The 14,225-nt window shown below is 40.5% G+C and overlaps 1 protein-coding gene across 1 annotated transcript in view; it reads right to left on the reverse strand.

Moving 5' to 3' along the window:
- Positions 1-5,710: 5,710 nt before the first annotated feature.
- Positions 5,711-14,225, reverse strand: part of LOC129761909 (homeobox protein B-H1-like) — a 104,074-nt gene continuing 95,559 nt past the window's right edge. The window contains exon 3 of the mRNA XM_055759753.1: positions 5,711-13,541. Within this exon, the coding sequence (XP_055615728.1) occupies positions 12,884-13,541 (658 nt within the window). The 3' untranslated portion in view covers positions 5,711-12,883. The remainder of the gene's footprint in view (positions 13,542-14,225) is intronic.

Below are 14,225 nucleotides of genomic sequence, written 5' to 3' on the forward strand. Positions count from 1 at the left end.
TGAGCAGCTTTGCAAGCCAACTCGAGCACTCCGGCGGCCGAAATTCTATAACCGCTATTAGGTATACTGGTGCTCCGGCATCAATCCGTTGATGCGATGCGATGTGAAACGATGCCATACAACCATACTGATTTACGGCTTGAAAGAAAATGAGATATTTTTTGGGGTCCGCGCGTTTTGTACTCTAGCGGTACACACTCACAGGATAGAGACCAATCGGCAGACTCAGCCAAAGGGACGAGTCCAACGAGACGAACGAATGAGCGTTAAAAGGCAGCGATGGCAAAAAAATACATTCATTACGATTTGTTCGCTCGTTGGATTCACATGCAGGCTAAAAAGGGTCCTTTTCAGGATCACAAAATTATCTTTAATCTAAAGAGTTTATTGTTCTGTTATTACTCGATATCCCCATCTTGTTCGGCTAAACCTTCCTGTTTAGCGATTGCGTTTACCACTCGCCACAGATTTCACAGTTGGAAAATTTCTTCCCATCCAGCTTGTGACATGTTGTACAGTAAATTACATTTAATGCGACGTGCCGAAGCACCGCTCAGTGTCGCATTGGAGGCGATTTTAACCTGTAATTGAACATTTGCAATGACAGTGGTACAGTGTCGACTTTCAATGTGGGGTCATAATTTGGACCCCGAATTCTATGTTTACAAAAATGTCCAACTAAACATGTCGCATTACATGACCGTCCAATTAGCTAAATGTCGAACTAAATGTAAATTACTGTACTTTCAAACTGGAAACAATTTAAGAATTGGTGAAAATTAAATAATCGGGAAAGTCCCCAACCATCAATAAGCTCAGAACAACTGCCAAATTCTCATACTCATCATATCTTGGAAAACAGGATTATGAAAAAATCAATTTGTGTTTTATTATTATTTTGGATATTGTTTTAGAAAGCATTGAACTTTATTTCGGAAACTCTTTTTTGAAAGGTTTAATGGCCCTGATAAGCGCCGTGTTTTATGAAATGGTTCCAATTTAGAAAACTTTGTACTCGTGGTTTAAAAAAAACCATTTCGAACGCCCTCGATGCCGCCTTGTTCTGGATTTGCCACCAAAGCAGTTTGTATAAAGAACAAACTTTTTTCTTCTGCTACTTGCTGCCGTTTTGCGATTGCGTTTGCGTCTGCCTGTTGTTGTCTTGATGTCCACCGAACCAAAGCGCGAGCAGTTTTGCCAGCCAACTCGATCACTTCGGCAGCCGAAACTCTATAACGGCGGCTAGGTGGACTGGTGCACTGGTAATAACGCGCTCGGCCTAGCTGCCCTTGCGGAGCAATTGGCGGATACACCTACGGGAAACTGCAGTCCAACACGGTTCGAGCGGGATTTTGCCTTTCCCTTCACTTTGCCATGTCCAGACATGGCTGCTTGTGTTAGTTTGTTGATGTGATGTGATGCGAAACGATGTGGTGTACGGTTTGGATGAGAATGATCGTTACGGAAGGAAGGAAGGTATTGTATTATAGAGACTTTAAACTTTTGCAGTTCATTCGTCTCTAGCCTTGAGAAAGGCCCTTTGAAAACTCTACTCTATTCTACTCCAGCGCTACCACCTCCGCCCTCTGGCCTTGAGAAAGGCACTCGATCCCTCGCCGTCCAGCTCGTCCAGCAACGATGTTGTCCAGTCGGTGTCCACACGAAGAATGATCGTTACGGCAGCGGAGCGGGGATTTTTAAGCTGACTGGCTGGCTCGAGAATTACGCATGTGTGAGACTGCGACCAATGTTTCGTTCATCTTTTTCTTTTTCCTTTCCAATCGTGCTTCATTGTATTTCGCTGCTGCTCTGATTGCCCGTTTTGGTCGGTACGATTTGAGGAGCACAAAATGGACCAATCAAAAATGGGCACATAGTGAATTTGGACAATGCTTGATATTTCACAATTATTCAATTGTTTATCTCAAGAAAAATTAAATGTTATTCGTTATGATAGATGCGTAGATATATTTACTATCAATTGATGCAAACACCTTTGCGATCTATTGAGAAATGCTCGAGTTATAAGCGTTCCAAATCTTGCATTTTTTCCTACTTGTTCAGTGCCTAGATTTTCATTTCACCCCCTATATCTTCCGGTTAGACGTAGTCCTACGTCAAAAGACACTCTAGAATAGATGGATTATCTCGTAGGCAAATTCTAAGAAAATCACAGGAAGTGAATAAATAATTGAGTAGTGTCCTCAGCTTACGAAATGTTTTTTATTGGTTCATTCAAATTCTATTGGAAATATGTGGCAGCAGAGCGTATGGATTGAATAATACTGTTTGTGTAAGTTTGGAAATAAAACAATTTAGCGTATGGATAAATAGACCGCAACTGGACTTTTAAATTTATTTGTCATTGCAATTGTGTTTTGAAATGGGGCGAGAAGATTCACACCTTCGATCGCTCGATCGCACCTATCGGTAATTATACCGTCCTGATGCAGGGTGCGCGTCATTTTCGCAAGATCTGCCGTGTTCCTGGTGTGCCACATTTTAACACGGCCGTATATATTCTCCAAAAGAACGCATATTTGAGAAGACTCGTAATTGCTGCAGCAGCTGTGGTTTCAAGGTTTTCCGTATGCAGACGGCTGCATGTAGCAGGATTATTTGCAGCAATGTTTACCTGTCAATTCACTATATAAATAAATGCACGGTTTTGTGTAGCACGAGGTCTTTTTCACATTGTTATCCGATTATCCGTCCAAACCCAGCGGCGCTTTTTGAAACCGGTCCGGCTGAAACCGGATAATGTGTAATCGCCCTTCCGAGGGGCAAGCTCTAGAATACGCGTGACCACAATGCAAGTCGAAGAAAATTTCTTTGACGGAAAAATCCCCCGGCCAGAACGGGAATCGAACCCGAACACCCGGCATGATAATGTGAGACGCTAACCACTCGGCCACGGGTGCACCATTCGATTATATACAGACTCGATTATATGTGATTCGATTATATACAATTTTGGACTCGATTATATACAGTTTAAAAAAAAAATTTATTCTTCAAATATGACTTATTTCACGAAAAAATTTTACCTTTAAGCCACCAAATTTGGAGGAACTTAAAGAAGAAATAAGGGGCTGCCCACATACCACGTGGACACAAAAAGCACGATTTTAGACTCCCCCCTCCCCCTCCGTGGACAAGCGTGGACATTGACCAGACCCCCTCCCCCTGTTGTTCACGTGGACATTCCTGAATATTTTTGAATTAAAAATTACCAAGTAAACAGCTCAATTGCACCCTTATTCCATTTCAAATTTATTTCATGTTAGATTTTGATTCTCAGAAAGGACTGTTTCAAACGACTTTTCCACTCACACGAATAAGGAGTTAGGAATTCAAGGGTTAACAGGCTGAAAAGTTTAAAGCCCTCTTTAAAACAAAGAATGTCAATAGGAGTTCAAGGAAGTATTCCTGAATCATTTGCCGCCGTTTTTGCATCGAAACCACCGTGTTATTCCAACAGAATAAAGCATCATTTCCTAAGAGTCGGAAGTCCTTTACATGGTTTATAGGACTGGGGCTTCGATTCTAGACTACCCTACTTTTGACGTCTTTCATTTCTATACCGGGGTGTAAAACCAAAGTTTCGAGAACGAAAGCGTTACGCTGGAGACCGAGAAATTTGACTACTTTCTAGTCAAATAGCTGACTATTTTCTATCTAGACAATAAGTATTTTTGCGAACTGGAACCGACACTAATATTGTGCAAACGCTATTGATGCGCGCTGAATGAAAAGCGTAATTATATTATGCAATTCACTTGTATACCACTTCGAATATTATTTTAGAATGCATCGACAATTTTGTAATAGATTATGTTCTTCGTTACAAATAAATTTGATGAACGTCCTTCTACGTTTGATATGATGCCTCGGACTACCAAAATATGTGAACGGAAGAATTGTCAAACGATCATTGTATTTTACATTTCCCTCTGAAATCATTGCACATCTCATATTTACGTAGTTCTTGAACCGCTGAAGTTCATTCACCTCTAGTATCTGAAATGACGATTTTCCCAGGCTTCTGAGTTTAAAAGTACGTTTTAGGGAAACATACTCCGGTCTGCGCAACGATAAGCGAGTATAAAAGTACTCAACAACAAAAATATCCCCGACTTGCATGTATTTGCAACGCGGATTCCTCCAGGCACATTAATTTTGAAGTCCGTGTTAGGGACACACAGCTCAGTGGGTACAAATATACTCCCAACTTGCATGTATATTTGCAAAGCGGATTTCCACAGGTACATCGATTTTGATCGTCTGTGTTGGGAAAATCGTAAATCAGGCCAATCAAAACTTGGCAGTTAGGGCGTTTAGATAACGCTTGATATTTTACAGTTATTCAATTGTTCATCTCATTAGAAATAACATTCTATCAGTTGTGATAGACGCGTAGAAATATTTCCTTTCAATTGATGCAAACATCTTTCCGATCTGTTAAGAAATGTTAGAGTTATAAGCATTCGAAATACGGGTAGGGTTAGCACACAAATCGACAAAACAAATGTATGGAAAAAGGAAGTTGTTCCAGTTTTCATGAATTTAAACCGTGTGCAAATCATGAGAATTCGTTCACAGTGAAAATAGTTATTAACGTTAACTTTATTTCATAAAAACGTGACCTGTTTTCTGATCTGACACCCTTCCTGAAATATGTAGTTCTATGTCAAATATAAAACGCTCAGGATATACTTTTTAATCGACCATTATACTGAAGCCTTCGATGACCACTCGACCAAAATGCATTGTCACCAAGGGTCGTCAAAAAGTTTTTGACATCTCAATCCAACTCATTCACACGCACTCACAACTAGTGTGGGAACATTTTCCTCCACTCGAATTATGACACATGTTACCGCACACCAACACAGTGTCTACTTTTTCCTCATTCCATTAATTCTCTCCTTCTCTTCCCCCACCTTCCGAACCGAACAGAATTGTAACGTATTTAACTTAATTATTCCGTAATTTTCTTTCAATTAAATTCAATATTTCCGAGTTAGTTCCCATTCCTCGAACCTAATTTCCTTGTTTCCATTTACCAACACCATCATTGCGCCACAATGTTGTATGTTTGTGGCCTGAAGGCATTTCGGAGCTGAGCGCGAGAAGCAAAAAAGAAACACAAACACAAAACCAAGCAAGGGGTTTACTCTTTCTCGCTTCTCTTACTTTTAATTATGTTCGAACCATCTGTTGTTAGTTAACTACCTACCGGACAACCAACTGATAAACACGGAACAACCGAACCGCGGGCCGACCACAGATATGAATGCGGTGTAATGTTTTGTTGTTATTGTTGTCGTCGTCATTAACGCCAAGACGGGTCTATGGTACTAGGTGAGGCCGTTTCGTCACTAAGTTGGTTAGGGGAGCGGTATATGAAAACAGCACGGAAGAAAGTAGAAGGGGAATTATTTGCTTGTAGCGTGAAAGAGACAGACTGATCACGAGCGAGCTTCGGCAATAGCGTATTGTGTTTTGTTTACAAACAAAACACAGTAGACTTCCAAGATGGCTGAAGAGTGGTTTTAGCAAGTTGGCCCACCTTAGTATATACTTCTAGGCGCCTTGATTAACGCATTAGTGTAAACATCAAACGTCAAACTCGAACTGTCACGCAGTGACGCGCGATCAAGCGCGATGGGTGGGTATTTCTTTCAAAATGGGTGGACTGGTGACGCGATTTTTTTCATTAAAATTTTTATGTTTATTTCTCGTAATATTTTTCCAGTTAGGTATGTGAACTTTACACAGTGTATCCAGACGAATGCCCCCTAGGGTGGGGGGGGAGGGTACCTGATCAATTGGGTTAGCTTAGATCACAATTACAGAGCGCGGGCGCGCTCGGAACTGGAACTGCTTCTGCTATTCGAGTGTGTAGAGTTTTCCACTTACAAATACACGGAATATATTTATATCGGTATGTACAATTTCCAATAACTAACTATCTGTCAAGCGGTATCGCTCTCTTGTTACAGAAACGAGGAAAAACAATAATATCATATTCAGCGTTAGCCTACCGTCAACCCAAGTTGTTTATTGTTGTTGTTGTTGTTGAAAAATAAAGTGGCGCGTAGCCGCTCCTTCGTTTATGTTTTCTCTCTCTCACATTTCGCCTATCACTTGTCGGTTGATTGACTTACATTCTTTCTGTGTCTTCTTTTGTGTGGTTGTAATGAGTCGCTTAAAACATAGGATGAAGGATTCGTGTTTTAAAAACGTTCGCGCGCCTTACGCCTGTAATACTGCTTCGCTTCACTTGGTTCTTTTGTTTTTTTTCCCAGTTTTGTTATTCTTCGTTTCAAACTAAAAATTTGGCAAATCTGTTCCTTAGTAGCTGTATCATCATCTTATTGTTTAATTGGTTGTGAGTGTTGTGTGTATTTTTTTCTGTTTTGTTTTCTTCCCCTTCTCGTTCTCGGATTTCGGTTGAGCAATTTCTGTTGGGTTCAGTCGATGCGAAAAACTATAAACAATTTGAGCGTGGGACAGCCAAAAACAACATTACCTTTAAAGAGGTGAAAAACGAGATATGCGGTTGCTTTTCGTCACCTTTTCTAATCTTTCGTTTCGTTTTTTTCTCCTCTACGCCGAGGGGGGAGAGGAAAACACTGGAACTGGGACTGGGAGATGGGGGGAAGGGGAAAAAGTTTACAACATTTTACATTTTACACTTATAAAATAATGAAATAATTATTCTCAATCACTATTACCATAAATTAAGATTATAGTCAATAAATTCGCTTCTCGTTCGACGCGTCTCTCACAGGAGGGGGGCGGTGCGTTTATTCGCGCTCTCGCTCAAGCCTCCAGACACTATATTTGTTCGCTGTCTAATTTATTGCCATTATCCAACAGAAACAAAACTAACCGCGATCATCATTCCTTCGCTCGCTCATTCACGCAATTGTTCAAAATCGGCTCTTCACCTTCACCGCGCACTTCGGGTTCTCTTTTATTTGGGTTGGGAATAAATTTATTATAGGTTTTCTGTTTTTTTTTCTTTGCTGCGCGTTTTTTTTTTTGCTCTTCTATATTTACACACTCACTATTATTGACGAGACGAAACGGGAGCATCGAATAATTTTCAGTGCATTTCCGGCTTTGTTCTGTTCAATCGTAGAATCGATAGCCCGCAGGGCTGTACGAAATACTCAAGGAAACTGTCGCAACTGATCGCGGCAATCCATGCGTTGCTCCACACGAAAGTTTTTTGGTGTGCGTTTAGTGAGCCGTACAATGCGTTGAATGCGTAGACGAGAAACAATTTTGAATTTATTTTTTTTTATGTCCAATACACTCATACTATGTAAACTATGTAAAACTAGGTAAACATGTTTTGGTAAGCTAGACTAAAGGTTGATTTAGACGATGCCAGTCGGCGCTCTAGTTGAAGAATCCAGTGAATAGAGAACAGACACTCTGTTCAAGTTCGAGGCCAATTACTTGTTCGATACTGGTACAAGTAACTTGAACAGAGTGTCTGTTCTCTGTTCACTGGATACTTCAACTAGAGCGCTGACTGGCATCGTCTGAATCAGCCTTAAGCATCACAACAACTAATAAAATCAGCTGAACTGTCATCTTCTGGTGAGATTGTTGCGTACGAAAGTTTATGTAAAATCTCAAACGGATTTCAACTCGTTTTCAAAAGTAAAATCTTGTGTGTCATCAAACCAACTGAAATGGAATGCAATTATCAAGGTAAGTAGAGAATACTTTTTAAGGGAAAAGTGGCTTGCTCCTAATAATACTCTTGGGAAACGGGGAAGTTGAATTTTCAAAGAAATGAAAATAATGTCATCGAAATTCAATCTTCCATAGAATTATTGTCCTATTGAGGGCATATATGACTTAGGTGCAGTGTTCTGCAGTTCCAAAAGATATTCAATTATTTGTTGGTCAGCGCAAATCGCTCCTTAATCATCACATTTTTGAGAAGTGGGTGGAAAGTAGTGGGGATAACAGAACCTCATGCGCATTCCGCTATCTGAGCATTTGTTTGGCAGCGTGTTTAAAAAAAAAAGTAAATTTTTGCCACACGTACTGTTTTAAACTCAACAATAAGAGGAAAGAATGTCATCGAGGTAAAAAACTATTCATGAAGAAACATAAAACGTGAAGCCACCAGTTCTGTTGGCCAGTTCCGAAGAGATTAACGATAAACCCACGACAAACCCAGAAGGATTTTGAGATTTGCTCATATAAAACAAAAAAGATAGCGAGAAGTGGAACTAGTTTCTAATAACGCCCCAGAAGACCTGGCTTTTGCTGCAAAAATTTCTCAGAATCCAACTTCACTAAATGGAGACAACAACAAGTGCTTAACGCCTGCTCAAGCACTGGCTTCTTTTTGCAGACTTGGATCTGACGAACTGGAAATATATTGCGCTTCGAGAGATGATGCACAATTTACATAAAGATTGCTTTCCAAGCATCTGTATGAATGAAATTGATGTGTAAATGAGCGGCATGGACGGCAGTTCTGGACACAATACTTACAAACAAAAGTTTTCAAATGAAAATGCAACAGATGTTCTTGACTGTTCTTGAATGCTATGGTGTCCATCAAACTATTTGTTGTTGATACAGGATTGATTGATTGATTCTTCGTTTTCTACAGACCTAGACCTATCAAGTTTATGCTCGCAAAAGATGATGCAAACCTCATTTTGAATGGACAATCTGCAGTAGACTAAGCCATCAGTGAAGGCATCGTTAAGTACTATATATGTGGGGCCATTCCTAAGGCGATGACTAGCTCTAACGTCCACGAGAAGCCCGAATTTTGAATGTCTGCTGCATATAGCTTACAGATTTGTCTTATTCATTTCAAATTTTGAGATGAAATTTATCTGATATTCACCATTCGAAACGTGGCAAGTTCGAGGAGAAGCAAACAAGAAAAGTTACGAGGAATGCAAGAAACGTATTCTAGGTCAATTCAGGGCTCAAATGGGCTTAATAGTTGACAAGCCGAAGATACGGCGGAAACACAGCGCGCAGTTTTTTCCGATCCTTCGACAAGTGTTTCAATCGCTGGAATAGTTGTAAATCTTATTCTGAAATTTTCTACCGTTTTGAGAATCATGTACAGCGGCCATTGGTATTACGAAATATCAAGCAATGTTGTAGGGAACAAGGCAACTTTGCTTAGTTCTTTATAGCTGGTACTGCACGTACCGTACACAAGCTTTTGATCCACAGTACGAACATTATTTCAATATTCAATCTACCCATCGAAAACGTTTCTGAAGAGTCCTTGGAAGATGCGCGTAAAATCATCAGAAAACCCCGTTGAAATCACACGAGGAAATCATCCGGAGAAAACTCAAACGAATATCTGTAGAGATCATTGCTTTTCAACTCCGACCCATCAATATCCTTAAGGTGAAAATCGTACGCTTTCAAGCACCAGAAGGATGACGAAGAATTATCTCTGTATTCTTTGATAAATCGCGAAGCAAACGGTTTCGGGAACGAACTAATACACTCTGTCCAACTTCGATAAGAGCAGTCGATGATCTTGCTGTTTTGCGTCATTGTAAACAAACAATACTTCAATTTGTATTCTAGTGTAAAGCCATCTTTAATTTTAAATGTTTCCCGGGAGACAATTCACCAAGTTCTGAAACAAGTCCTTACATAGAGATGACTAAAAAGGTTAAAGCTCATAATCTTACACCATCTCACATCGAAAGACGTCTGAGTTTTGCCAAAGCTCACAGCCTTTCACAGCTTTCACTTCCTTTAAAATGAACAGCAAGGATTACATATATGTTCAGGAATCCTTTCTACTACCGTTTTTGCGTAGATATCGTCGGAAAAAAATCGCATTCCAGTAAGACAATGCCGCTATTGACACCAACAAGGAAACTAATCAGTAGATTAAGGACTAAAAACTTATAGGACAGGCCGGCTTGCTCTTTTCAGACTTGAATCCTGTTGATAATCTTCAGGGGATCCTATTACTCAGAATCTTCGCTGAGGGATAGCAGTATACTACGATTGATGAACTCAAGGTCGCAATTTCGGATACATATTACGCAAAGTCGGAATGAGATTCAATCAAGCTCCTTCTTCCTGTCTATGCAAAAAAATGGGCCTTACCCACCAAACTCTAGAGAGCTACCAGAATAAGCATATTCAGTTCTTGCAAGGCGACTTAATGCGATGATTCATGCGTGGCTCATCAAAACTGTTTCGAATCATTCTCACCGAACAGACCACGCATTAGGGAATCACGCTCCATGTTCAAATATTGATGCTGTAAGTGATCAAGAAAGCTATCAACATTCAATGAGAAAGGAAACGAATTACTGTTCGGAGATACTGCTCAAATTGCGATAGTCCGATAAGCATTCATTTTCGATTATGATCCAAATTAAGCTTCTGAGTCGAGTCAGTGATACAGCAAAGCCTCTCGAATATGGGAATATATTAAGTACGAACTTTTCGGTGCCAGTTACTGATATTTGCCTTTGCTCATATGTTGTCTAGGAACACAGACAAATGATTGAACATTTTCTTGGGACATAATCAAATTGGTTCGCATATACTAAAGCTTCAAATTTAGCCCATTCGAATGCTAAAAAATTGAAGTACTTCTCTCTAAAATGTTCAAGGCGACACAAGTATTAGGAACTTCATTTCACGAATGATTTCGGCAGGATTTTTCTCGCAACGGTTTATCAATGCATCATACAATCACCCTCATTCTAGAACCCAATAAAACCGGTACTACCCGAAAGGAAAGTTATGTTGCATTCTGAAACTCGTTCGACTTAAATTCAATATGCAAATGTGACAACCTTGTCACGCAATTCGAAAGTGAAGATATCTCGTGTTCTGGAGTTCCCCTATGGTGTAGAAGATATAGCTTGAAATTCATGTCTGAAATGGAACAAATCAAACTGAGATTTGCTTATCATGATTATATTGTAAGAAAGTTGATAGGTCTGAGCCTAGGGGCACGGACGGGGTCTTGACATAGGACTGTGATTGTGTGTAGTAATGACATTCAAATTGAGTTTTTCATTGTTCAAAATGTGTATTTTTTCTCTTTTGATACATCAAATGGATGCCCTGGAAAAACCGTATCCTGTATGTACTTGTATCCTTTAAATGGGTTAGATGACATAACGTGGTAGAATTCGGCACCACATTCTGTTCAAAAATGTACACAAAAATACCATTGAACCCATTACTACCCTTTTCTTCTGTGTATTCAATCATGCAGAAGAAAACAAAGAGTCATCATGTATAATTTTTAAACACAAGTCTAAATAGTGAGACCTACATTAATATAAGCCTGAGTCAAATCAATCTATGACTACAAAAATATATTCTAGATAAAAACAGAGTTATCTCCTTCGTTACCACGTTGTCATTGTTAACTTTGTTTTTTTACTATATTCACTATTCATGGTTCAAGCAAAAAAAAATCTGGATAAATTTCCTGTCTAATGATATATAACACAACATATGTCGCATTAACCATTTTGAGTGATATGCGTTTGAAAACTCTTAATAAATCGTTACATTTTTCGTAGAGTGACCCCCCTATATAGAAATCAAAGACAAAGTCCTATGTCAAAAGAATCGCTACGAATGAGTTAGCTTATCTAGATGCCAAAACAACTGGATATTTCAGGTGTATAGCAAATAGTTATATTATTTTTATTGTTTTAAGTTTCCAAATATTAATTATATATTGGACAAAACTGACGTAATTTAAGAGCGACACAGCTAAATTGTAATGTGTCATAAAAAAATTAGATAATAGAAAACAACCAAGAAATTACCCTGAAATGAAAGCCTTGAAAGGAAGATGACCCCACTGAGGTGTCTGCTAATATTGTTTCACGAGCATTTTGGAAGTCATCTAACTACTCAATGCATTGTGATCTACTAGGATTTAGAAATATTTTTTTAATACACTGGTGAAGTTCAAGCTAAAATATGGACAAGGGCGCAATTGAGAAAGGTTAATCGAAAATCGAGACCGTACTTTACAGTAATTAATCATACTCTCAGTGAGCAAAGTCGGCATAGGCAAAATAATTAACTGTCTAGATATCAGTGCCTACTGTCCACACTATCTTTTGAACATATAACTTATCTTCTTTTTCCAATAAGAAGAAATACAAAATATAAAGTGAAATACACTAAAAATAGTGTATAGACGCAATCCAATTATTTCCTTGATTAATTTAATTTAAAAAAAGGAAAAATGAGACATTTTTCCTATCACACCAAAGTGTCACAATGACTAAATTTTGCTGTTATGATTTTTGTCCCAAATTGCCGTGCATTCAACGCACTGTGCGCGGGTCCGCTTTCCACCGGTGGTGTTTGGCTTGTGGTGGAAATATTTCGCCGCCCGGCGAAACACACCACAGCGCACCGCGGGTAGCGAAGCGTCAATTTTTCCCCGGCCCCGACAAAAGCCGCTAATTAATTGGATAAAACAAAACAGTTATAAACGGTCGGTCGGAAGAATTATTCCTCGCGCTTGCCGTACCCGCGGCCAACGCCGCCGGTTCATAGGTTCACGCGCTGGCGCCGTGGTCATGCTTTGTTTCGCTCCCTTCGCACAAACACAGGTTAGGTTTGAGCCGCGCTGCAACAACAACAAAAAAAAGGTATCGGACAAAACGCTGAATTTCGCTCACTTTTCGCCGACAACTCCCGTTCCGTCCACGTTCTTTCACTAATGATTTCGTTAAAAATAATATCTGCTTTAAATAAATGCTATTAAAAATAATAATCACTATTCTCTTATCTTTCGCTCTACTACGTATATGGGTTCAGGTGTTTCGAAGCTTTCGAAGCCCCGGCCGGCCTTTGGGTCGGCTCAAACCTGAATATTATCGTCCTCGTCATCGCTGGGAGGATTACTTTCCGATCGGCCCGGTGGACTGCCAGGATTGAGCGTCGGGCTGGGCGATCGCCTCGGTTGACTACTGAGACTGCTGTTGCTTCCGTGGCTGCTGATGTGGTTGTGGTTGTTGTTGCTGTTGTTGTTGTTGTGGCTACCACTCCCAGTTCCATTGTGGATGCCACCACCACCCCCTCCACCATTGACCCCAACGGGGCTACCGTGACTTCCCGGTATTCCGCTACTCTGGACGTTCTGGGAGGCCGCAGCAGCCGCCGCTGCTGCCACCTGCTGACTACTAGCCTGATAGTAACTGCTAAGCGTGGATAGCGACGAGGACGCCGAAAGATGCGGGAACGGTGCGCTCGGGCCCGGGATGGTGTTCAGCGTTCCCAGCCCGGGCACACCCGGATATATCCGGTACGGCAGTGGCTTCTGGAGGGCGGCAGCGGCCGCCGCGTGCCGATAGTACGCGTCCACAGCACTCTGGGGAGCACCCGGTGGCCCAGCCTGCGTCGGATAGGGCCAACCACCCAGGTAGGGTGGTCCACCGTACAGTCGCTGGAACGCGGCGTAATTTCCGGCCTCCGCCAGCAGCTCCAACCCCACCGCGGTCTGACGTTTCCATTTGGTTCTGGAAGGAACAGAGAGGAAGGAAAAAAAACATAAATGAGAATGAGGCCGTTTGATTGTGGTCTCCTTTTGAATTACGACTAAATTAATCGCGCCGGTGGAGTGCGACGAGCGCATTATTTGTTGTGTTATGTAGATATAAACGTTTATTGTTATTTTTTCGCATTTGCTCCGATACTAACATTCCTCGTGAGTGGATGTGTACAGTAGTGAGCGAAAAAAAAAAACGGTTATAGTAGAAATAAACGATTTATTTTGAAAAAAGGGCGGATGCGTAATGTCGAAGATGTTCACAAATTATACTATGCAACACCTTCCGCAGAACGACAACAGAAAATTCGAAGCGAATTAGTTGTGTGGTAGCGGCGGCAGCAACAAAAACGATGATACGGAACAAATTTTCATCTTCAGTCTTCAACCGAAGGACACAGCTCTTAGCACAGTAAATGCCAATTCATATCCGGCTTAAAACATGTTGCACTTCCACGCCTCTTTTAACCTCGAAAAAATGCTTGAATTTAACTGAATTGACAGCTTGAGTAGGCTGGGATAAGGGCCTTGGTTTTAGAGGTTTTTAACTTTTGCAATTCATTCGCTTCCAGTCTTGAAGAAAGAGAATTTAGAAAACTTAACCTATTCTATTTGGTCCTGAGAATGGCTTTGAGAGAGGCCATTCTAGACCCTT

This window comes from Toxorhynchites rutilus, chromosome 1 (assembly GCF_029784135.1).
Source record: "Toxorhynchites rutilus septentrionalis strain SRP chromosome 1, ASM2978413v1, whole genome shotgun sequence".
Taxonomy (NCBI): domain Eukaryota; kingdom Metazoa; phylum Arthropoda; class Insecta; order Diptera; family Culicidae; genus Toxorhynchites; species Toxorhynchites rutilus.